This window comes from Nycticebus coucang, chromosome 3 (assembly GCF_027406575.1).
Source record: "Nycticebus coucang isolate mNycCou1 chromosome 3, mNycCou1.pri, whole genome shotgun sequence".
In the NCBI taxonomy this organism is placed as follows: Eukaryota; Metazoa; Chordata; class Mammalia; order Primates; family Lorisidae; genus Nycticebus; species Nycticebus coucang.
In genome coordinates, this window is record NC_069782.1 from 9,169,798 (window position 1) to 9,195,365 (window position 25,568).

Sequence of the window (25,568 nt, forward strand, 5' to 3'; positions counted from 1 at the left end):
AAAAAAACTAGACAGATGTAGTGGCGCATGCCTGTAGTGCCAGCTACTTGGGAGGCTGAGGCAAGAGGATTGCTCAAGCCCAAGAGTTTAAGGTTGCTGTGAGCTATGACCCAGACAACAGAGTGAGACTCTGTCTCAAAAAAAAAACAAAAACAAAAACAGAGTTTCCTGTCTTCGTGAAGCATACGGTCTAGGCAGGGGTAAGTAGGGACAGGCAATAAGCAACAAAAGTGACAAATAAGTGAAATCTGTTGGGTGATGAGCGCTAGAAAAACAAAAAGTAGACAAGAGCAAAGTCCGGGCCTGCGGTCAGGTGAGCATTAAATAGGGGGTCAGGAAGGGCAGGACCACATCAAGTAGAGAGGAAAGGAGGTAGGGGAGGCAGCATGGCCCTTGGAGGCAGAGGAAACAGCCAGGACAAAGGTCCAGAGGCGAAGCAAGCAGGGTACAGTCCCAGCAGGAAGGCCAGTGCGGCTGGAGGGAGGCGAGGCAGAGACTGGAAAGGAGGGTGGGCCTCTGTGCCATGTGTGACCTGTGCCATGGCACATACAACTCTGGGGCCACATGGGGGCTGCCTCTGGAGGCCTTCCTCCAGCATAGAAATGGGAGCTCTGGGGAAGGGCCCAGGCAGGACCTTCCAGGCCCTATCAACTCGGCCATCATTCACCATACTATAAACCACGCAGTGGCAGGCTGGGCCCAGATGACGACAGCTATGGAAGGGGATTCTGGAGATATTTTGAAGGTCCACCTGAGGGCTGGGATGTGGGGCATGGGGGTAGGGAGCAGTCAGGGACAACTCCAAGGTCTGGGGCCCGAGCAGTGAGAGCCATGGAGTGGTCACTAGTGGGGACAGGGCTCCATCTGGACACGTGTGGTTTGCACACCCAAGGTACATCCATGTGAAGTGGCTTCTTTCGCTCTTGGGGCCTGGCTTCAGGAGAAAGGAGTCTGACCCAGGAGCAGCATGGGTGGGGGGACAGTCTCTAGACAGTTCTGGAAGCTGGGAGCCAGATGGAGGCAGGTGGCAGAGGGACAGACGGATGGAGCTGCCTGCTCCATCGACCCTAATGGACTGGAGCCCCTGGACAGCAGCCAGGCATGGGTGGCCCCTTGACAGCAATGGGGACACCTGGTAGGAGGTGGCAGGAGGAAGTGGACACACCTCCTGACAGGCATCTCCTCTCAAGGTCTGGGGTGCTCTCTTCAGACAGGAGCTGTCAGCCCAGATCAACTCGGTCGCTCTACCAGGCCAGCTCAGGTAAAAACTGCTGGACTCTTGCCAGCCTCTTCTGGGGCACAGCTTGTAGCTGGGGAGAGGGGAATCAGGGCAAGGCGGTGGCCTGGCCCTGAGGCTTCCCTCGCTGGTCAGGCCAGAGAGGTTGGTGGGGGTGCTGAACAGCCGGAAGAGGCCGTCTGCTGCTCCTGCCACTGCCAGCGCCAACTAATCAAGGACACAGTGGGTGCCGGGGCAGCCAGGCCAGGCAGCAGGCGGCCAGGCTGCCAAGGTCACAGCTGCTGGCACCGGGCTCAGCCAGGGAAGGGTCTGGGGGTTGATGGGGGGCCTCAGCGCCCTCTTCTGAGGAAGGAAACGACCTCAGCCACCAAGGACCCCACCTCCTCTCCCCAGGAGAGGCCTTGGGTCCCCCAGAGCCACCAGTGCTCACAGTCCAAGGGCCTCAGCTGGCCCCTGTCTCACCAAAAGTCCTCTTACCCACTGTGGCCCAAACAACTCCTACTGCCTTTCAAGTATCTCATTCCCCATGCCCCGGGAAGCCTCCTCAAACTAATTGCTGCGGCCTTTCCCCTCAGCCCCTGCCTCCCGTAGAGCACAAGCCCCGACGGCTTGTGGCTCCCACCCTGCACCTCCAGCCCTGAGCTGGCCTGCCCTCTACCCCACACCTGGCTTAGGGCCTGGCCCAGGGGCCCCTAGGTGGATGCTGCTTTGGATGAAAGATGCACCAATCAACGAAGCAATGACTAGACGGTGGCCCACTCCCTTGGTCTGGTGTCTTGTCCAGGAATCATGCCCTCTGGATTTATAGAATAGAACTTAGAACTTGATCCTGGGGAGTGAAGCTGGGGGTTGCCTTCGCCCTGCCCCCACCCCCAAGCATTTCTCCTTTCACAGTCCCGGCTGCTCTTTCCTGCTCCCAAGTCGCGTTCTCACCAGATGTTCTGGCAGATGCTCTCCCACCCACCCCGGCCCTATCTCTCTGGGAAGGCAGCAGCCCTGAGGATCCAGGCCCTCCATTTCACCATTTCATCCCCACTTTTCCCTCTATCTCCCCCCACACACACACGGCTGCTGGGACTTTCTCCCTCAGGACCACTTGAGAACCCCTTATGGGTACCAAGGACAAACAGCCCTGACGTCTAAGATGTGGCCTGGGAAGGTAAGTCCCCATAGCCTTCCTTCTGCTGCCCACCAAGCCCCAAGCAAACACACACTCCAAGTTAAAACACTCACATTTCGGTGGCGCCTGTGGCTCAAGGAGTAAGGCACTGGTCCCATATGCCAGAGGTGGAGGGTTCAAACCCAGCCCCGGCCAAAAAAAAAAAATTTCCAGGCCAACTCTATTTCAAGGTGTGTCTCCCAGATCCTATCTAAAAAATGCCACCCAAGGCCCTTCCAGAAGGAATCCTGGGGCCTTCTTCATTCCTCCTAAGTATGGCAGACCTGACCACAGCCCGGCTGGTCATGCACCTGGGCAGAAAGGGGCCAGGGGCCAGGGCCTGAGGGCAGGTGCCTGCCATCACACAGCGCCCTGTGCTTCTGCACCCCAGCCCATAAAGGACACAGCACCATGAAAACTCTGCAGCCTAGATGGTGAAAGGTACTCAGAGGTCTGGAGCAGACCAGGCCAAAAGAGATATGGACGAGGAGGGGCCTTGAGGCATCACTGCAGCCTTCAGGGCCTTTTACCTTTGACCATGGATGGGGACAGGGTCTCTCCTAATGCCCCACAGACAAGGGGTGGGTGGTAGTGAAATAGCAAAAAGCTATAGGGTCATAGAAGCACAGGCCCAAATCTTATCTCTTTCCCCAGCCAGCTATGTGGCCTTAGACAGGTTGCTCAACCTCTTCTTGCCTCGGTTTCTCCATCTGTAAAGTGGGTATCACATGGAACTAACATCCTAAGGGTGCTGTGAAGATAAAATGACACAGCCCATGTAAAGCGCCACGATGGACTTGTCACAAACACTTGATAAACTTTAGCCATTTATCATTATTAAATCCCCAGAAGACATGAAAAACTCACCTCCCACCTCTCAGCCCTGCATTCCCTCCCCAGCCACGCTGTGCCACAGCAACGCCTCTGCCCAGGCAACACCTCCATTCCAGCTTTGGAAGTGCACTTGGTGAGCTTCTTCCAAAACCAGCCCCTGAGAAGGCTCCTCTGGTGTCCCACCGTTCACCCTCACAGCCCACAGGACTTTGTTCCCAACAGCAGCATCCACTGGTCATCTAGTATGCACAAGGCTCTGCCCCAGACTCTATGCACAGGGTGACATTTCACCCTTCCAACCAGATGGACATGGCATTACTAACTCCACTGCGGAGGTGGAGAAATGGAGGAACAGAGAGGCACTTGGCTCACCCAGGGTCCCATAACTACTGAGTGGAGGCCTTGGGACTAGAACCTCACACAATAGTGCAAAACAAACCTCTGGCTCCTGGTCCTGCAGCTGGAGGCCTGGGAGTGGCTGTCTCCATGGCATTGTGATTGTGAGTTGGGCTAGTATGGGCACCCCAGCAACTGACCCCAAGCTGCACCCCTTCTGTCTCCCACCCCTCTGCAGCCTGGGGAAAGGGGTAGCCAAATGCAGCTGTGATCCAGGGGCTGCGACTCAGCTATCTCAGGCCTTGGCAATGACTGCCCTAGTTTCTTCCTGAAGAAAGGAGCACTTTTCATATTCAAACTCTGCAGTGGGCTGAGGAAAGCACTGCAGTGGCCTAGGGGATGTACAGTTGGCTGGTATCAGGAGGGGGCATATTTTGAGATAATCCAGCCCCATCTTGCCGAGGCCCAGAGAAAGGCAGTGATTTATGAAAGGTCACACAGAGAGGAACCAGAATCCAGCTTCCTTTTCCCTCTCCAGGCTCCTCCTTGCTGTCTCTCTGTCGCCAGAGGCTGAGCAGCCAGAACAAAGCCTGCAGGGTGGGGTGGGGGGACATATATCACAAGACTCTGTAGACAGCACCCTGACTTCCAGGTCCCCCACCCATCCTGTACAAAGTTGACAGCCACATATGTAATCCAGTCTCTCCTCCTGCTTTGTGCAAATAGGGAAACTGAGGCCCAGAGATGCCAAGAGACTTCCCAGGTCACACAGCAGGTTTATGGCAGACCAGAATTTACATTCCCAGGCCCCTAATTGTGTGCTCCTGGGGTGATAGTGTTGCAGCTTTACAGCCTTCACGGTATTTTGTAAACTGCGCAACCAGCCCACTCCCACAGCTTTGCGATTAATAACCAATAATTTGTGACTAGGCCAGCTCTCTAGCTTGCCATCTAGTGGCAAAATGGAAAGCTACAGGCTACTGTGGAAAAGAATCCATCCTGGGGCTGAACAGCTCTGGAGAGAAATGGGAGGACTTAGAGTGTTTCTGGGGAAATTCATAGTAAAACAAACAAATGAACAACAACAAGAAAAAAAAAAAAACAGCAACCAAAAAGGCTTTCTAAGAAGCACTTCTAAGAGGCCTGTCCCAGTCATGCACTGGTGGCTCTGGGCAGGGGACTTGCCACCTGAGGACAACACAGTCTCTCCTATGAGATGAGTGGTTGGACCAATGGACCCAAAGACCCATGCACTTGAGTTAAATTACTCATAAATATGAATTCATCTTCAGTCCCTTCCAGATGGGATGCCGGGTGGGGTCCAAGCTAGGGAGAGAGACACTTTGATCATATTTTGGATCGTGGGGACTAGTGCTCCAGAACTCCCTCAATTCTGGGCTCTGAGAGACTTTTGAGATGGTCGGCTGAGAGATGGCAACAGGAAACAGCCTATACACACACACACACACACACACACACACACACACACAGCCCACACGCACCACACAGGGCCTCCCAGCAGTGGCCATTAGCAGAAAGGACGCCCCTGAGGAAAGACTCTGAACACCTCTCTGGGCTTTCTGGGCCACCGAGCCTCCGTAATTGGAGCCACCAGGAGCACAGAGAATGTTGGGCACAGGGTCAATCCCGGCCCTTCTCCAGGGACCAAGGCAAGGTGGCCCTGGGGATTAGGAGTGACCTCCACAGCCAGGAGCAGCTTAATGAGCTCCTCACTCAGCGGGAGAGGGAGCAAGGACCGAGGATGGAGAGGCACAGGCAGTCACACACCCTCAAGGAGCGCTCACCGTCAGAGGCCACACACCTCCCATGTGTGCACACACACCTCCGGGAGGTGACCTGGGAGTTTGCTCACAGCAGCTGCTTCCTTCCTGTCTTCCCCCAGGACAGAAATGGAGAGTGCTGAGGATGGGGACCCAGGAGAGATGTGCCCCCTGCTCTGAACCCTCAGCTGAGGTCCCCCCTACCCACCCAGCCGCCCAAGTGAGACACTCGACAACTTTCAGGGCCCAGCCTAGGCCTGGGAACACCTCCTCCATCCATCAGAGAATGAAAGTATCCTGCCTGCACCACTCTCCACTCCACTGGGACCCTCTTTTGCTCACCTCTTCCTTGGCCCTTGTCACCCTTGAACACAGAAAGTGGTCTGCACATGGCCCTGGGCCCTACAGCCTCACACCTCACACCTTGGTCCCATCCCTGTCCACCAGCAAAATATTCCTGCAGCTCCCCAGGCCTTTGCCCCAGCTGCCCCTCCCCCACTGCACCCAGCCCATGACCTACCCAACCCCATGCTCCCCTGGGGCCCAGCGCAGACTGAGCCTTCTGGGGAGGCCCTCCAGCATCCAGACCCATTCTCCCCACCTCCCATGCCCATAACCCATGCCTGGCGCCTCTGTGGAAGCATTCACAGCTCTGAGGTCCTGGCACAGAACAGGCCTTCAATAGACCGCTGAGCTTGTCCACTGAACACATATTTCCAGAGCAGTTTCTACCCACCAAGCACAGCTCTGGGTGCTGAGTGAAGAGTATCTACATTTCCCAGTGAAGTTGTGCTGGTTAGAAAACTGGACTCCAGTTTGGTCCCTGCCACTAACCTGCTGTGTGGCCCTGAGCTGATCATGACCCTCTCTGGGCCTCAGTTTCCTCGTTTGTTAAGTGTGGTAAAGACTTTTTTTATTTTGAGACAGTCTCACTATGTCACCCTGGTAGAGTGCTCTGGTGTCACAGCTCACAGCAACCTCAAACTTTTGGGCTTAAGCGATTCTCTTGCCTCAGCCTCCCGAGTAGCTGGGACTACAGGCGCCCATCACAACACCCGGCTATTTTGTTATTGTTGTTGTAGCTCTCATTATTGTTTAGCAGGCCCTGGTTGGGTTTGAACCCACCAGCCCTGGTGTATGTGGCAGGCACGATAATCACTGAGCTACAGGCACCAAGCCCTAAAGACAGTTTTAAACTAAGCGATCTTCAAAGAGCCTTCCAGGATGGATGGGCATGAGATAGGTGAAAGAAGCTGATCCCAGGAAGGTCTCTCTGATTGTCCCTCCCTGCCCCCAAAGGAGTCTCCCCCAGGCAGTGGGAGAGGGCAAAGGTGGATGAGCAAACTGCTCCCCTCCCCTCTCCCACAGCTTTGCTCCTTACCACCCACTCACCCCACTTGCCTCTCAACCCTGTCCCCAGAACCCTTACGGCCACTCAGGACCCCAACTCCCCAGGGCCTCCTCTGTGCCCTCCCCAAGCTGAGCTAACCCAATCCTCTCAGAACACAGCAGGCACCAGGGCACCCTCCAAGCTCAGCCAGCTCTGATCATCCTCCTGGTCAACTTGTTCCACAAATATCCTGGAGTGTGGCCTTCACTGCCCCACCAGGCCTATCCAGGCTGACCGATATGCAAGCCCCCACAGGGCGCTCATGGTGGATGGACCATAGAGAGGTTGGTTGAGTGGGGCAGGTGACAGCCCCAAGGCCCCAGCGCTGGGAATTAAAGGAGTGGGGACAGTGCTGACCATGGAAGAGGGTCAGGTGCCAGGAGACCTTCCCTCTTCTGCAGACACAAGGGAGAGACACAAGGGTTCAAGAGACAGCTACAGAAAGAGCTGGGCTTTAGACAGACAGAACTCTGTTCAGACCCCTGCCCTGCCACTGTGCTGTATAAGCCACTTAACTGCTCTGAGCCTCACACAGGTTGCTCAGCCATCAGAAGTCAAGTGCCTGGACCACAGGAGGTAGGTAGGAGCTTATAAACGCCCTATGGAGGGAGGCAGGGCACTATCCCATCTCCTTCCCTCAAATCCCACCCATTCCTAACACAGGGCAGAGGAGTAGTCAAAAGATATAACTGGCCCTGGCCTTTGCATTTGTAATGTGTTGTCTCCAAGTCGTAGTTTTTTCATCTGCAAAGTGGGAATAGCCCACCTCCCTCACAGAGTGAGTATAAGGCGCAAAACAGATAAAAGAATAAATATCTTAACAATAACTAAGAAAATGCCAGGAAGGCTATGTTAACCAGTGTGATGAAAATATGTCAAATGGTCTATAAAACCAGTGTATGGTGCCCCATGATCGCATCGATGTACACAGCTATGATTTAATAAAAAAAAATAAAACAGATAAAAGAAATGAAAATTGTATAAGACTGGGAAGATGTCAGGGCTTGTGGTTACAAGATAAGTTCTCTCAGTACCAAGAGAGTGGATTGAAACATGGATGGACGAGAGGGTGAATGGATGGATAGATGGAAGGAAGGAAGGCAGGAGTGGAGGGAGGGAGGAAGGGAGGATGGAAGGGAGGATATATAGATGAATGGGAGGATGGACGGATGGATAGATGGAAGGAAGGATTGATGGATGGATGTGTGGATGGGAAGATGGATGGTAAGAGGGGCAGGTAGATAGATGAGTGAACAGCCAGATCAGTGAATAGACAGATGGAACTATGGGTGGCCAGGTGAATGTGTGGAAGACAGAGCTCAAGTTCTAAGTCAGTCAGCACAAGTGAGGAAGTCAGGTTTCATTGCCCCAGTGCTCCACAGTACCCTTCTTCAACTGAGCAGCTTCTTTTCCTAGATGTGCCCATCTTGACATCCTGGGAAACAGTACCCCCCAAAGCATCTTTTGTCTCTGAAAATCCAGACTGCCTAGCACTCTGTAATCCAAATTCTTCAGGGACTCCAAGGCATCAGGGCCACCCTCCATCTTCAGGTCCAAATACTGGCCCATGAGCCCTCTGGAAGCAGGGCCACATCTGTCCAGACACTGTGATCCCTGCACCAGCACACACCTGGCCCTGGTAGGTGCTACTCAGCCTTCTCTGAGTGAATGAAGGGTGGGTGCTGGCTAGGCCAGGGCTGGGTGGGCAGGTCAAGACCAACTCACTGGGCACGCGGTTGATGGCTTTGAGGGGCCTCAGGACACGCACGGTACGGATGGCTGACAGGTTGATGTTCTGAAGGTCCAGAGAGTACTCGACCATCCTGCAGAGAGAGGAGAAGAGAGTGAGGATTGTCCCAGAGGGACAGCCAAGCCAGGCCGGGGCCACAGCAGTTACTGTCCACACAGCCCACCCCACCTGCCTGGGCAAGTAAGGAAAGGGGCCAGAATCCCAGCTGCACCTCAGACAGCATGTGGCCTGGGCCTGCTCCCCTGGCCTCTGCCCCCTCCTCTGCAAATGGGGCTGGTGACAGTCAGGAGAAGAGGGAGCAAAGGGAGCAGAGACCATGGGCCCCATTGTGTGCCCAGCATGGGGCCAGGTAACTCCTGCCCTTAAGGCCTATCCCCTGACTATGTCAGCCCTGGCTTTCAGAGCAGCCTCTGAAACAGGGAGGAACATCTCCCTTATCGGACATGTCCACACCCTCATCCCCAGTCACACTCAACCAGCTCTTTGGAAGCAGCAGTTCGCCTCTTCTAGAAGTCTCCCCCCCAGATCTCCCACAGAAGGCAGATCTCTGGGGTCCCCTTGGGTTCCCTATGCTTCCACCAGGTTCTACTTGCTCAGTGCCACTTTCCTCCCTCCCCACTGAAGGATAGGACCTCGGTGGGGAGTAAGGAATGTGCCAGGGCGGCAGCCCCAGCATGACTCCAGATGCCCCCATCACCAGACTCCTCCCCCGCTGCCCTGACCCAGGCTCTGGCAGTGCTGCCAGCTGCACCTGCCACCACCATCAGTGGGAAATGAAGGCTTTTCCTACACACCACACAAACCTGTCCAATTGTTGTGAAGCCGCCGCCCTCTCCTGCTGCTTGAAGAGTAATTGAGTGAAAGCTCCTTTGCCTGAAATGCCGCCACCAGCCACCCCCAGCCCTCTGGAGCGCAGCCTCCCCTGTGGGCTCTCTCTCTCTCTCTCTCTCTCTCTCTCTCTCTCTCTCTCTCTCACACACACACACACAGAGCCACACACCTGCACACCCATCAGTGCACACACACGCACTCACTCCTGGGACACCCTCGTATGTGCACACTCCTACCCAGATGAGGGGGAGTGACCCAAAAAAGTGACAGACCCTAGAGATAGAGACCTGGGGGACTTGAGGGGGAGAGAAGGCGGGAGAAAGGAGCAGGGAAAGGGAGGAGGAGGCTGGGGGCGGCAGCCAGGCAGAGAGAGTGAGGGCAGAGGGTGGCCTGGAAGGGGCAGTGAGGGAGTGGGGCCGCCTGAGGATTCTGCGTGGGTGAGCCAAACTGTCATCTCTGTATCTTGTAGAAAGAGCTCTCCAGGCAGCCTGGAGACGGTGTGACGGAGGGGCTGCGGGGGCGGCACACACTGGCACACAAACAGGCCTAGGAGAGCCCCCCGCCCCCATCACAGCAGCCAGACCTGGCTCCAGCCTGATCTCCCTGCCACATCCCACCCCCAGGAACACAGACCCCCTTCCTCCTGCACTGGTCCTTTGCAACCTGCCGAGGGGGTGGGCACCAGCTCCTGGGGAGAGCTCGGCCCCCATACACTGTGCTGGGTATCCTGGAAGTGGGGGTTCCCAGCCACCCCAGACTGAGCCCACCTGCGAGCTGTGTTCCCAGGGCCCTGCCTAGCTCAGACAGCTGCCAGTCCATGAAGTCTCACAATAAAAATAAACAGATGCTTGACGGATGAGTAGACAGAAAAGCAAGCCCGGCGCCTGTGCCTCAAGCAGCTAAGGCGCCAGCCACATACACCTGAGCTGGCGGGTTCGAATCCAACCCAGGCCCGCCAAACAACAAGGACGGCTGCAACCAAGAAAAGCAAGTGCTTTCTGAGCACATTCTAATTACTTCCCTGAGCTGACCTGTTGAGTCCCGCACATTCTCATGTGGGCCCTCACTCTGCTCCCACCTAGACCTGCTCCAGTCCATGCTGAACCAGGGCAGAGCCGGGCTGCCAGCCCATGCTGGCCCACAGTGGGTGCACTCAGGACGACCCCCTGCCTGGTCCTTGACCCCTGCCCTCCTCACGGATCCTGTGGGTCCACAGCCTGGGACTACGGGCTCTCAGTCAAGTGAGGGGCACCAGCCACGGCCTCTGCCCCAGGACAGGCTGGGGGTCAAGAATGCCTGCACAGTTCAGGCTCCTTAGTCACAAATTGTGCTCTCTTGCATTGTGTGTTTAAAACAAGGGACAGTGGGAAGAGCCTGGCCCAGAGGTCCTGAGAGAGACACAAATTGTGACTAGCTGTCACTGAGGCCCATGATTATGCGGTAAGTAAACTTTCAGATCTGAACACCTCCCAGACCCCAGCCTCGTTGTGGGAGGCTGATCAGACTCATGTGCTGTTGGCCGCAGACTCAGGCCACTGCTCTGTCATCCACTCCAATCTCTGAGGGGAAGGGAAGCAGCCACTGCCGGGCAGTGCACTTAAAACTCACAAACACTCAGCAGAGCAGGTGCACACGGGCAGCGACACCACACCAGCCCAGGCCCCTCGCTTCATCCCTGGTGTCAGCATGGGAACCACCTCTGCAGTCTGCTGCAAAAAGTCCCCAAGTTCCCCCTGAGAACTCATCAGTTGCAGTCCATGGGGCCTCAATGAAAAGCCCACAAAAGAACTTTCCTGTAGCATTTAGTGTCAAGATTTTAGCACCTAGCCACCAAGTCAAAAGGGGAAATGTAATGTTGCGGAGTTCTTAACAGCATGAAAGACCTTGACACTACAGACCCTTCCAGGGAGTCCACTTGCCTGAACATTTCTCCTAGCTCCTAACTCTTACTTCTACTTGTTATAACCCTACTGGGGTGAGTCTGGGCGTGGTGGCCCATCATGCCTTTAATCCTATCCCTCTGGGAGGCCGAGGTGGGTGTGAATTGCTTGAGCTCATGAGTTTGAGACCTGAGCAAGAGCGAGACCCTATCTCTAAAAAATAGCCAGGTGCTGCTCAGCGCCTGTAACTCAAGCCGCTAAGGCACCAGTCACATACACCAGAGCTGGCAGATTTGAATCCAGGCCGGGCCTGCCAAACAACAATGACAACTACAACCAAAAAATAGCCAGGCATTGTGACAGCCGCCTGAAGTCCCAGCTACTTGGGAGGCTGAGGCAAGAGGATCACTTGAGCCCAAGAATTTGAGGTTCCTGTGAGCTATAGTGCCAGGGTACTCTACGGAGGGTAACAAAGTGAGACTCGTTCTCAAAAATAAATAAACAAACAAACCCACGGGGGTGGGGGTTCCACTGTGGCTGCATCTCCCGGCATTGGTGGGAAGGTAAGATAGCATATAAATGCATTCAATAAATAAAAACACTCAGTAGGCACACAGTGAAGAATCAGTAGCTCATTCGTCTCTGAGGGGAAGAAGATGGCAGGGGGGACACTGGACAAGAATGGTGAGAAAAGAAGACCAGGAAGAGCACTTTGCTGGGAGGCAGGAACCTCGCTGTCCTGATAGTGGCTCTTTGTGCCAACCAGCTCAACCTGGGACAGCCTGCTGACAGCTCCACCCTCCCTGCCCTACCCTGGTCACCATCCCCAACTGACAACTGTGACAGCCTCCCAACTGTCTCCTGCTTCCTCCCCCACAGCCCTTCCTCAGTCAGCAGAAGCCTCCTAAAACTCAAATCTAGCTGTGTCACTCCCCACTTAAAACCCTCAATGACTCCCGTTCCCTGCAGAACAAAGTCCAAGCCCCATGGCCATGGCCTTCAAGGCCCTCCACAATCTGGCCTCTGTCCACTCCCCAATCTCTATTCATATTGGGTGCCGTGACAGGTCCCCCAAGCGTCCCAAACACATCCTCTTCTGCCCCCTTTCCTTGGCACAGTGCCCTTTCTCCTCACTCATCCTCCCTCCAAGACCATCTCCTCCAAGAAGCCCTGCTTACCCGTCCCTGCACCACAGGCAGCCCCATCTCTCTCCACTCCAGCTCCTTTCACATTCAGGTCACACCTCCTGTCCCAACCCTGAGCCAAGGACTCGGAAGCAGTCCTTTATCTGGGAAGCGATCCCAGGGAACAGTGAGGGAGGCAGAGTGAGAAAAGTCCCTGATAGGCTGCGATGATCTGGTTACACTGTGGGCAACTGAGGCCCAACCACCGGAGAGCCCTGAGAGACCTGGTAGAGGAGCCTCAGAATTGGACGGTGGCAGGTGCAGGGTGGGGCATTAGCCACTGATTGCCTGAGGGATAAGGGACAGCTCCCTGGAGTGCTGAAGAAAGCCCCCAGGCAGGGGAGGGAGGTGGCCTCGTGAGAGGGCAGGAGTCACTCACATGGGGCCAGGGGACGTGGGTCAGGTGCTGTGGGAGGCTGGGTGTGCCCCTCTCTCCTCTTCCACCACATACCCAGTGCCCTCCTGGTGTCAGTACACAGTAGGCACTCAGGGATTCCATCTGGCATGAACACCACTCTCCAATATCTGCTGAAGCCTATCTCCCCCGCTTTCTCCCTGGACCATAGCTGTGGTGACCAGGACCCCTGCCCCCACCCCAAAAAGAGAAAGTGAGGAAGCGGGTGGTGGATAACCACAGGGCTGACTCCCCTCAGGCCTCAAATAAGACATCACTTACAAGAGTGAGAAATTAATCCCTAATTACACAGTTACTTTATCACGCAGCTTCAGTGCTAAAAGTCTAAAAAAAAATCAACACAAACCCCCTACTACCTCCTGCCAGCTCCCAAGCGCTTTAATTAGGTAAGTAATTTTGTTTTAAAGCAAGCAGCTCCATCCTGAAATTGCCCCAGGAGGAGAGTGGCTGAACTTGGCCCCAGGCTGAGAAGGGCTGGTGTGGCCAGGATGGAGCAGGGGTCCTGCCAGGAATGGGCTTGGAGGGTAGACCTTTGTTCTTCAGGGCACATCTCACTTCTTCCTACCGAGGAGCGTCCCTCCCCGACTCCTGGCTCAGAGGAGAGGCCCAAACACCCAGGCCTGGTCAACCAGGGGATGCCGTACCCCTAGCCTGGACGCCACAGCTGGTTCAGGACAGGCATGTGGCCCACAGCCCATGAGCTGGGACTACAGGGAAGAGGTGTTGTCCCTGGCTGAACCACCACCTAGAAACCCAGGATGCTGCTGGCTACCTTGCCTGCTTGATGGCCTGAGAATTTTGTCAACACAAAGGAAGGCTGAAGCAAGAGCCGGAGAGAGGCGGATCCTGACCATATGTCTGGAGCACCTTCCTCCCTCTGAACCTGATCCCAGATCTGCCCTCTGTTCTTCCCTCTTACATGAGCCAATACATTCCCTTTCAGTCTTGGGGCCCATCCGTATTGGCTTTCTGTCACTTGCAACTCAAGAGTCACAGCTGCTCTAGCAAGGTTTCCTGAGCTCTCGCTACCTGCTAAGAGCTTTATACACCTTCCCTTAGGTGTCCTGTGGGTGGATTATGGTACCCCCTGCAGATGACATCGGAAGCTGAGCCTCAGAGAGAGCCCAGGTCACAGAGCCAGGTAGCAAGGGACCCCAGGGCTGTGTTACCCATCCTAATCTCATCAGGCATCAGGCAGCCAGTCACCTTCTGGCTCATGAGCACCCCCTCAGCTGGCCAGGAGGCCTGTAGGCCTGGCACACACTGTAGCACATGAACCAGGACCAGTGTGCTCACTTCGGCAGCACATATACGAACCAGGACCAGTGTCCCAGAGGCAGGGCTATCCAGTGGTCAGAGCACGGCACTGGCTTCCAATGCTGGCTTCCAATCCTGGCTCTCTGCAAGTGTGCCATGTGACTCTGGGCAAGTTGCTGAACTGAAACATGTTCAAGTGGCACGGGTAGCTCAAGCGGCTAAGGTGCCAGCCACATACACCAGAGCTGGCGGGTTCAAATCCAGCCTGGGCCTACCAAACAATGACAACTACAACCAAAAAAATGGCCGGGTGTTGTGGCGGACACCTGTAGTCCCAGCTACTCCAGAGGCTGAGGCAGGAGAATCGCTTAAGCCCAGGATTTGGAGGTTGCTGTGAGCTGTGCCGCCATGGCACTCTAACCAGGGCGATAGCTTGAGGCTCTGTCTCAAAAAGAAAAGAAAAGAAACATGTTCATATGCAGATTCCATGCCCAGAACAGGGCCTGGCACAAGCAGGAGCCAAGAAAGTGTGAGCTATTATTATACCGCAGCCTCAACTGTTACTGCACTTCACACTCACCCACAAATCACACCACACCCTCTCCAGACCCGCCCCCAGGCAGAGTGGATTTCTCCTGCTTGTGTCCCCTGGTCCTCTCCTCGGGACCTCTGGCTTTGAGGCGTTCTCTGGGCATGTCCCTGCTCCTAAGGCCCCAGAGGGTTCCAGAGCTCGCCCAGGCTCCGACTTGGAGGCGGACTCCCTATGTAAACTCATCAAACAAACAACTTGAGGGACAAGATCATAAAGAAACCTTGGAGCTGACAAGAGGCAACAAGAAATGACTGAGATTCAACATCTTTCCAGGAAATACCCCGCCCAGGAGATGATTTCTGTGTGTGGCTGATAAAAATAGGGTGTTTCCTCAATCTTTGCAAGGGGCCCACGGGGGCTTTCTTAAAATGTAATTTAAGATGTAGCTAATGGAAGGGAAGCTGAGATGCTGAAAATCACAGATCATCTGTCAGGAGGCAGCTCTGTGATGACTCAGGCGTGTGTTGGTTTATAACTAGACCACCAGCCTTGCTGATACCCGGGCACCTAGCACACAGTAGGGATTCAGTAGGGAAAAGAGGAGGAAACACTGGAGATAATTAGGGAGTTGTAACATTAACCTTGACTTTAGCTAGCACCCCAGGCAGGGATAAACCAGGGCAGTTCTAGGGACCTCAGTGGCAGGACACCCTGGACCTTCTGTCTCCAAGTGTCCACTCAGTGTCTGTTCCAATGGCTTTATTCCCCAGTAGTGTTGCCAGATAAATGCAGGATGTGCCACCAGATAAGCAATCAATTTTCTTTAATACCCAATTAGCCTCATGGTGTCTGCCAACCATGTAACTTACCTCTTTTACTCCAAAGTAGTCTTAGCACCATGGCAGACCAGCACAGCTGCTGGGAACCCAACAGGGGGTTCTGGGTGGGGCTGAGACACTTAGTTCAGACTCTATCACTGTTTAGGGGAAACGCCCTTCTCAGGGGACTAACCTCACTGCTTTCTGAGGGGTAGTGAAGCTTCCGAAGTCCTCAGGCGCAAATCATCTGCTATATTTCAGCCTCTGAAAAGGAACAACCCTCCCTCAGGCTGCACATGAGCACGGTAGGGGGGGTGTCATATCTGAGCAGTCCAAGATCTGGCCCATAAAGGCTGTGTGGCCTGCAGTGCACTACTAATCCTTCTGAGCCTCCACTTCCCCATCTGCCAAATGGGACCAAGAATCTTAATTTTCCAGGACCGTGAGGCTGTACCACCATCCTGGATGTGAAAGAGCCCAAACCAGTGGGGACATCGGTTCCAAGAGGAACAAGGCCTGGGACCCTCCTTGTCCACCCTTCCCATCCTCAGGCCAAGAGGTATAGCAGTGGCTAACCTCACCAGGGGCAGGTTTTGATCTAAATCTGGTCAATCTGAGCTCTGCACACATTGTCCACAGTGATTGGTTCAGGAATGAGCACACAGCCGGTGCCAGCCAATCCAAGCCAAGGAGGCTCAGTGCAGGACTGCATGGAACTGCAGGGAAGGGAAAGGTGTCTTTCTGAGCAGGGTAAGTCCACTCAGAGCTGCCAGAGGCTACCCTGCCACCCCAGGGATGGAAGTCAGCACAGAACTAGCAGAGCTGTGGGATGGAAAGACACACAGTCTGGTGACCTCTTGGAGCCAGCAGTCCTGAAGCTAGAGACAGCTGGGCTTTTCAGGAAAGGAGATGATAGACTCACTTATACCAAGTTCAGTGTTCCAGTCTCATTTAACGAGAGCCCTGCCTGCTTCATGATGGACTGGTGTCTGGCTCCTCAGCTGTGCCCCAAAGCTCTCTGGTGACTTCTGCCATGGCGGCTACCATCCTGTTTCCTAGGAAACAAGCCTGTGCAGTGACCTTCTCGCCCACCCTGCCCCATATGCAAATGAAAAAAGTGCTTACACTAAGGTTCCCTCTGGAAGTTTCCCTGTTCCACACCTACCCAGCACCAGTTCAGCCTATAGGAAACTGCTCCAGACACCCTCTCCCCAGCTTTCCAGTGCCCGGGTACAACAGCAAATGAACAAGGCATGGAGCCTCCCCCAAAGGGGACTCCAAGACAGTGACTAGCCTGGGCCCTCCCCTCACAGCACCAGGATAAATCAGGGTATAAAGTCCAGGATAAATCAGGGTATAAAGTCAATGACAAGGCCAGAAGTGTGCCTGGACTGCTTCCCTAACCCACCAATAGTGCACACAGAGCCATGCAGGAAGGAGGCCAGCTCCAAAGGCTTCTGAAAACAGCCCCAGCAATGACCTTCTGAGCCCCCTGACCATAGCAGTCACTGGCCTCTGTGGAGCTTGCTCTCATCTGGACACAGGCCCAGCCCCAGCAGCCCAGAGAGAGTTCCAGAGGCTCTAACAAGGGCTTGCAGATGTGGGAGGAGCCACATCTTTGGCAGAGGACAAAGAAACTAAGGCCCAAGAAGAGAAATGTGGCAGACTCAGAGTTGCCCACCCGTGCATTCTCTCTTCTTCTGATCTTGCCTGACCCCAGGGAACAACCTCTTGGTTGCTTAAGCCAAATTCGATGATGTTTTCTGCTTTCCTAACTTGCTGCCACTAAGAATGACCATGAGCCAGTTCTAGCCAAGGGTGCCAGGAAAGGGAGGGATCTTGGAAAGAAGATTTTGTTTTCCTGATCCAAGTGGACATGCCCTGTCTCTCTTCACCCTTCCTTCCTGCCTCCAATTCAGATGCAACACCCACAGACAGCTTCAGCAGCCGCCTTGTGACCATAAAAGAAAGGCCTGGAAAATCACAAGGATGTCAGCCCCCACACTGCAGAACCATCACTAGGAACCAGAACTTCGTGTTATATCAGAAAAAACACTCAGGATTTGCTTGAGCCATGGTCAGGTGTTACTTGCAGCCAAACGCATTCCTGACAAATACACCAAGCAAGTCACACAGAACAGGGATCTTATCCCAGGTGGTGGAGCCAAGCTCCCTGGGCTCAACTCCTGGTTCTGCTCCATACCAGCTGTGCCCTTAGGCAAGTCACTTTCTGTCACTGTGCCTCACCTGAGAAGTAGAAGTGACCATAGCCCTCATAGATCTTGTGTGATGATTAAACAAGGTGGTGCACAGCATCAGGCCACGGTGAGCACTCAGCAAACACACGACATTCTTATTTTTATCACACCCCTGGGTGAGGCCTAAGAGGAGTCAATTCCCTTTGCTTTTTAAAGTCCCACTGATGGGGCACTCTGGACAAAAGGAACTCTCAATCAGCAGCCATAGAGGGGACATGCCTGCCTGATCGTTTTAGAAAGCTTTAGTCTGGAGCTGAGGAACAATGTTACTAACTTTTTGTTTCCCAAGAGCCTATAAGAGCCAGGGAGCGGGGAGCTGTTCTCTGCCTGCATTCTGGAGAAGTTTCCAGGGATGATAAATACTGACTCAGCCTCTCCTTCCCATCCCCTGGCCCAGGTGCTGAGTTACTGATTGATGTTATTGCTATTTTTATTAATATTATTAATGATCATAGAAATTCTTATATGGAACCCCCACTGTTCTGTTCACAAAGTACTTGTACCTGTCATGAGAGTTTTCTCGGATCCTGGAGGTAGATGCAGAGACTGAGCCCGCCCCGTGCCCTGCCTCTTCCTGCAGCTCCCAAAACTGGGAATCCTGACTCTACCTTCCCGGGCTCCAGATGAGGGGCTACTATGATGGCCAAACGAACTGAGGCCCCCAGACCACCAGCATCAGGGCCACTTAAAGGCAGGTTCCTAGGCCCTGCCATACCTGCTGGATCTGGATCTCCAGGCTAAGGCTTAGGAATCTGCATTTTATCACGTGCCACATTGATCCTGTTTCTCCCTGAAGTCTGAGGCACACTGAAGGCCACTAGTTTGGGGAAGGGGGGAAAGGCCAAACATGCATTTGGGGAGTGGGGACATTGCCCAGTCCTGACCTGTGTACACACGTCCCTCAGCTGTCCACACCAGACTCCCTCTGGGCTGTCACAGTCAGAAGCTTTCACCAGCTTTCAGGTTTAAGGCAGCTCCTGTTCCCTGTACTCATACAAGGCAGGGCCCTCACCACCATTCCCTTGGCAAGCCCAGCCGCGGTCCCTACAGCCCCACCCTCCAGTCCTGGTTCACCCCAGGGAGTCGCATCAGCATTCATGGAGACCCTTGCAACAGAGGAACCCAGGCTCCTCCCCACAGATGCCAATGGCCTCTTCCTATTTCTGGGGGGGGGGGGAGGGGAGTAGAAGGCCAACACGACGCACCAGCGGAGGTACCTGGATGAGACCATCTCAGGTTCAACAAGAATGTAGTTGAATATTTCATGACCTCTTAATGGACTGAGGCAGAAGAGTGTAGCTTAAGTGATAAAACAGGTGGCTCAGCTATACCCGGTAGAAATGATTTCCCAGGCTTTGTCACACCCTGGTAGAGTCGCCCGTGAGGGAACACAGGCTTGCTGGCCTGGGCTGGATGAGCAAAGGAAGTGAGTGGAATGAGTGGCTGAATTGGGACTCCAAAAAGCCACTGTAAGATGAAATTAATGTCAATAAATGCAAAGTTTGGTATTTGGGTTTTTAAAAATCACCCTCTTTTAGTTCTAGCGTGGGAGAGACCTGGTTTGGAGAGTGTACAGGGCCTGGGGGTGGTAGGGAGGATGGCCACCAAACAGGTCACCACAATCCTCCATATTGCTAGGGCATGGGTGGCCCATTCTCTCCACCCCACAAGCCATCCTCGGGAGATTGGGATCCGGTTCCCCAGCCAGGGGCCAAGACAGCCTAAAGCCAGTCCAGCAGGTGAGGCCTCTAGAAATGGTGCCCTTTGACAAATGGTGGGAGGATGGGGACCTTTTGTCTGGAAGGGGAGACTCAGGGAGGATAGGAGCCACCCTCCCTTTAGCCTCCAGCCCTCCCCATGTGATCAAGCCCCTGTCCCCTCTCTAGCCTCACCTCTTGGCACTAGTCCTGGGCTCCAAGTCCCCTCTATTCCCCCTTCCTCAAACACCCTCTCCAGGCCTCCAGCATACTGCCCCCTCTACCTGAGATCCCCTTTTCCCCCCACCTCTGCCTGGCCAGCTCTTATCCCCCAGGTCTCTCCCTTGGGGCAGCAAACGCTGACTCTCCAGTTAAAATCAAATCTCTAGTCCATGACATCATGGGCTTCTATACTTCTTTGCAACAGCATGGATCTCAAGTGCTGGGATGGGATTTATCTGTGCTGATCTGCTTTATGTATGTTTTCCAAAGCATGAGCTTGTGAAATCACAAAGGAAATCTGTCTCATTCATCTTCACATCCCCACTGCCCAGCACAAGGCCACACGTGCAGTACATGCTCAATAAATGTTGACTTCTTGAGTAAATAAGTAAATGCAGGGTACCATCAGGAGGGGACCACAGGAAGACACATTTCAGCTCAGTGAAAGAAAAAGCCTCTTGAACATGAGTTTGTCCCAGTTGAGAGTGGCTGCCTCGTGAGGTGCTGAGTTCCCACAGTGGCAGCATGAAGGCAGGGCTGACCTCTGGACCCAATTCAGCCTGCTATGGTAGTTACACTGCATGTGGAGGTGAAGGCTGTGACCTCCAAGGAACCTTCCAACTCAGAGGTTCTATGGCTCTCTCCAGAGCTTGAAGAAAGAGCCAGTAATTTGAGGAAGGGGAGTGGCAGGAAGGGAGGAAGCATCCTTGGGATGTCAGGCCTGTTACTCTGGAAACAACATTTATAGCACCAAGCCCTGGTGGCTATGGGGACAGATCTTGGATGGGAACAGGACTGGAGGGCTGAGCTCTGGAGCCCAGGGCTGTGACTTTCCATCTTGTCCTCTCCACCCACACTGTCTAGAGGCACAAAGGATGGGGATGAACTTGAGGATAGGGATAGGTCTGGTTCCCCTGAATCCCCACATCCAGCACAGGGCTGGACACGTGAGTGTTCGGGACTGCATTGAACCTGACTCCCAAGTTGAACCAGCTACATCATTGTGGGGCCCAATGCAAAGTAAAAATGCAGGACCCCTTGTTCATAAACAGCTAAGAAGTTCTAAATGGTGACAGCAGAGCGTGAACCCAAGCGTGGGGCCTACGTACACACCACATGTCAACTTCACGCACAGCCCTTCCTGGGCTTTGGAAGATGCTGCCCAGCAGACCCCACCCCATCCCACTCTTATCTCGAGGACCAAGCAAAAACATCGAACCCAGACCTCGCCACGATGCTGGAGCCAGGCCGACCCCTCCCTCTGCTCTGCTGAGATCTTCATAGTCTGTATTTATAACTACGAGCGGTCAGGCCAGGCGAGGTGGCTCACGCCTATAATCCCAGCCTTCTGGGAAGCCCGGGCAGGTGGATTTGTTGAGCTGAGGAGTTAGAGACCAGTCTGAGCAAGAACAAGTACCCCATCTCTACTAAAAATGAAAAAAATAACCCGGGGCATAGTGGCAGGTGCCTGTAGTACCAGCTACCCGGGAGGCTGAGGCAAGAGGATTGCTCAAACCCAGGAGTTTGAGGTTGTTGTGAACTGCGACGCCACAGCACTCTACCCAGGGCAACAGAGTGAGACTCCGCCTCAAAAAAAAAAAAAAAAAAAAGGTAGGGGAGCAGAATATACTCACTAAACAATACAGGAGATGCTTGGGAATCACTATACGATACAGGAGATGCTTGGAGTCAAAAGGGCAGGGCAAGGCACTCAGGGAAGGGAGTGAAGCCAGCAGAACAAAAGGATTTCCCTGAAACAGGAGTAAGGAAATATTACCCCAGAACTTGCAAATTCAGCGACAGGTATGCAGTATTTCCCACAATGTCAATCTGGAACATAATTTAACAGACCCGTCTGAAGATTATTTAATTATCTAGGGGAATATACCTTTGTTTGATTCACTATTTCTTATTAATTGAAGGTCTGAATGCCATGAAATTATGTTAGCTTGTAGATTCTTATCTGGTAGAGAGGAACATGATTTCTGCCCAATAGAGAAGATAACCCCAAAGGTTATAGTTTTATTACCCTGCGGGTCATTAATCAGCTTGGATTCTAACCTTGCACTCTTCCACACGCTTTCTGCAATGCCTGTTTTCCTACCTGTGCTGATCACAGTCCTGCTGGGTCCCTCCTCCTTAATGAGCTGAATAGATGCTCATTCTCAGACTCGTGTGAGGGCTGTTCATTTTATCTTTCAGAAATTATACTTTGACGTAAGGTTACTTCCAGAATCCGAAGAGGACTCTGAAGAAGCCTAATTGTTACCTATAAGGAGATCCGTGAAACAAGAACCAGGTACAAGGTGCTCTGAACACACGAGATCCAAGAATAAAAAGCCCTCCTGAGAATGACAAAGACAGAGGAAATGAGCGAGCCCACGGGGCAGGAAGGAGGGGACAGGACACTGCTTTTCCCACAAAAAGCCCACGTGTGTGTGATTCAGAAGACCAAGTCAAGGGATTCTGTGAAACCTGTGAAAGAAAAGAGGACAGCTGTGGAGAAAAGATGAAGGAGAGATAGATATTTAATGAGAATTCCAGGAGAGAGGAGACAAGAACAGGCCATAGCCCAAGAAGGAAAAAGAACCTTTCTCTGAGCTGAAGGAACCGATGTGTCTAGAATTTTCTAAGGGCCCACCTAGATTCACTCCAGAGCAAGGTCTGAATTACGAGGGTAAAGGAAAACCCCACACGTCCAAGCAGGAAGAAACAGGTTATCTTCCCAAAGAGAAGGATTCTCCTTCACTCTGAACTCACCCACAATAGGTCTGAACGACTCCACAAAGCAGGCAATAAACCTGTCCCTCACACTTGAAGATCTGAACATGTGTTTGGACAGGCAAGACTGGAAAATGACACTATCCAAAACAAGTTTTCTTTCTTTTTTTTTTTTTTTTTGAGATGGAGTCTCACTCTGTCACCCTGGGTAGAGTGCCACGGCATCATAGCTCCTCTCAAACTCTTGGGGTCAAGCGATCCTCTTGCCTCAACCTCCCGAGTAGCTGGGGCTGCAGGTGCCTGCCACAACACCCAGCTTGTCCTGTCGCTGGGCACGGTTAGTGCCTCCCCGTCCTTCAGTTCCTGTGTGTCACCTCCCCGGGAAAGCCCTCGGGCCCTCCCCCGCCTGGCTCTGTGGGGCCCCTGTGTTAAACGCTCTCAGCAAACAATAACGCTTTGCTCAGAGCCCTTGTCCCGGTCTGTGGAAACAACTTGCCAACGCGGCTGTTGGCTGCCCCTTCCAGACTGGCTTCTCTCCTCCTGACCCCCAGCATCCGGGACAGCCCTGACACCTCGCAGGAGCTCATTCAGTTCCTGGCTGGCTGGTAGATGCATGAATGGGTCTGACCCAGGAAAGCAGGAACAGGCACAGAGCAAGGTCCAAGGTGGTCCAAGTGTACTAAGTTGTAACCTGTTCTCTCTGACTATGCTCGTGTGTTGGTAGAAATACCAGTTTGGAGACAGACAGTGCTCCACTCCACGATGGAACTCTGAGTTGACAAGTAATTTAGGATGATAGTAATAATGATAATAGTAACAGCTAGCATTTATCAGGTGCTCACTTTGATGTAACTACTATTATTATTATTCCCATTGTACAGATAAGGAAATAAAGGCTTAGAGAGGTCAAGTGGCCTTCTCAAAGTCTTATAGTTAATTACCAGAGACCCAGTCTCGGCTGGTAGAGCAGGACACATGGCTTGCCACGAAGGGAGGAAGCAGTGTCTATCGGTCCCACCATTCAGCAGAGGGACACTCCTCCGCACCCAGGGGTCCAGGAGGGCCCACAGCACCACCCAGCTTGATCATCATCACCGAGAAGCCCCACAGGTTACCTAATTATGTCCAGCAGCCACCAAAGGCTGGGCTTTGTCTGATGTGCACTACCTACCCTGCCATGACAATGAAGAAGTCCAGGCGGTTCCACGTGTCCCCAAGGTAGCATTTCTTGCCAAAAATGCCCAGGGCCACCATCTTGAGCACCATCTCCATGGCAAAGAAGATGAAGATGAAGTCATCAAACACCTGCAGGGGCAGGAGGAAAGAGGCAAGAGCCAGGGTGAGGTTGCAGAGCAGCACCCATGGATCAGAGCCCCAGAGTGAAGACCCCAAAATTCCTCTGAGCAGGAAGAGAACCTTGGAAACCCTGGTCCAAAGCAGGCATTTGACAATTGAGAAGTCTGTGGCCCGGAGAGGGGAGTAACTCTGCCCAAAGTCACACAGCCCATTCTACTTGTTCCCTAACACCACAGGTATGACAGGAGCCCCAGGTGGCAGTGGAGCAGGGGTCTCTCTTATATCCTCCCTAATAATTGCCATACGCTGGCCTAGACACATGACTTGCATTCTCTTCTAATTCTCACAGGGACCCCATGGGTAGCTCCATTTTATAGATGAGGAAACTAAGACTCAGAGATGTTAAGCAACTTGCTCCAGGTCACACAGCAGATAAGTGGCAGAATGCAAAACTGAAACTTGGGTCAAGGAGCTGCCTCAAAACAGGCTTAACACCTCCCCACTGACCCAGCGCTGGGCACAGGCCTCGGTGCTGCCTTCCTCTGCTCGAAGGGAGGCCCCACGATGCACCTGAGCATGGGCTCAGGTAAGCTTATATTTCCTGAGGGCAGGACCTGAGTAGAATTCCTCTTTCCAGGATCAGTGAGGGCTGTAGTCAATTCAATTCAGGAACAGGGTGCTGAGCACCTACTGTGCACCAGAACATAGGCAGGTGGTAGGGAGGACAAAGAGGTGAATCCTCACTGGACTCACCAGGAGGTTAACAGGCTGTAGCTAGGTGCAGGGCCTGGGGCTGGCTGAGAGTTTGTAACCTACTCAGACCCCAGACTCTCCCCAGAGGTTCTGATTCAGCAGATGGGGTCAGGGGATCTGAGTATTTCCTTTTTTTTTTTTTAACTACTCAGAAAAATGCAGAAGGAGTCTGCTTTGGGGGTTTTTTTCGGTTTTGAGACAGAGTCTCACTCTGTCACACTGGGTAGCGAGCCCTGGTGTCATAGGTCACAGCAATCCCAAAATCTTGTACTTGAGCAATCCTCTTGCCTCAGCCTCCTGGGTAGCTGGAACTACAGGCGTGTGCCACTACACTTAGCTAGCTTTTCTATCTTTTTGTTTTAATAGACACAGGGTCTCACACTTGCTCAGGCTGGTCCAACTCCTGAGCTCAAGCAATCCTCCTGCTTTTGCTTCCCAGAGTGCTAGGATTACAGGCGTGAACCACAGCACCCAGCCTTAGAGTCTGGATTTTTAAGACATGCCTTCGGATAGTCTGCAGCCCCGTGCTGCATGGGAACTACTGAGTCTGGCAGAAACCCAGAGGCAGAGAGCAGTTCCTCCCGGGAGGACTCTAGCCTCTGAAAAATGGATATGACTCTAACACCCTGGCCTGCACCAGGGCCATCCCAGGTTCCAAAGGCTAAGCCCCACCCAGGACCTTAGGAAATGAAAACAGGAGGTGAAATCAGGGGGCCACCCCTACAGGGCCCAGGGCAAGCTGCAGCACTGAGGAGGAAGGGCAGAGGGGTGTTGGGGTCACTTGTGCTTTACAGGGGTGCATGGGGATGCACAGCCAGGGGCTGAGAGGCCAGGAGGAGCTGGTGAGGGCTCCAGGCAAAGGAGATGGGGACCTGAACTAGGCAGAGGCCCCAGTGGGGAGGAGGGATAAGGCGAAAGAGGACCACAAGGGAAACAGGGACTAGCTGAGTGAGGACGAGGACAGCTGATTGAGTGTGGCAGGTGTAACAGGTGCAGTGGCCCGTGGCGGGCGCTGGAGCGGGTGTGCCCTGCTCACCTGCAGGATCTTGCAGCGGTCAGACAGGCAGTCCATGTCATCACAGGGCTGGTACATGCCCAGGGTCACGCAGTTCAGCAGGATCACCAGCATGCTGACACACTCGAACCATGTGCACAAAAAGTCAAGGACAAAACAGCTCAGGGAGCCCCAAATGAGTCAGTGCCCAAGTTTTTATAGA

The 25,568-nt window shown here is 53.5% G+C and overlaps 1 protein-coding gene across 2 annotated transcripts in view; it reads right to left on the reverse strand.

Annotated features, from left to right (window-relative positions):
- Positions 1-25,568, reverse strand: part of CACNA1I (calcium voltage-gated channel subunit alpha1 I) — a 121,425-nt gene that overhangs the window by 62,531 nt on the left and 33,326 nt on the right. The window contains exons 3-5 of one of the 2 annotated variants that reach the window (XM_053584966.1): positions 25,388-25,499; positions 23,474-23,607; positions 8,463-8,560 (exon numbers count right to left, since the gene is read on the reverse strand). In XM_053584966.1, coding sequence (XP_053440941.1) covers positions 8,463-8,560; positions 23,474-23,607; positions 25,388-25,499 — 344 coding nt within the window. Of the gene's footprint in view, positions 1-8,462; positions 8,561-23,473; positions 23,608-25,387; positions 25,500-25,568 lie in introns of those variants that run through there. The other variant, XM_053584968.1, reaches the window with a different exon arrangement.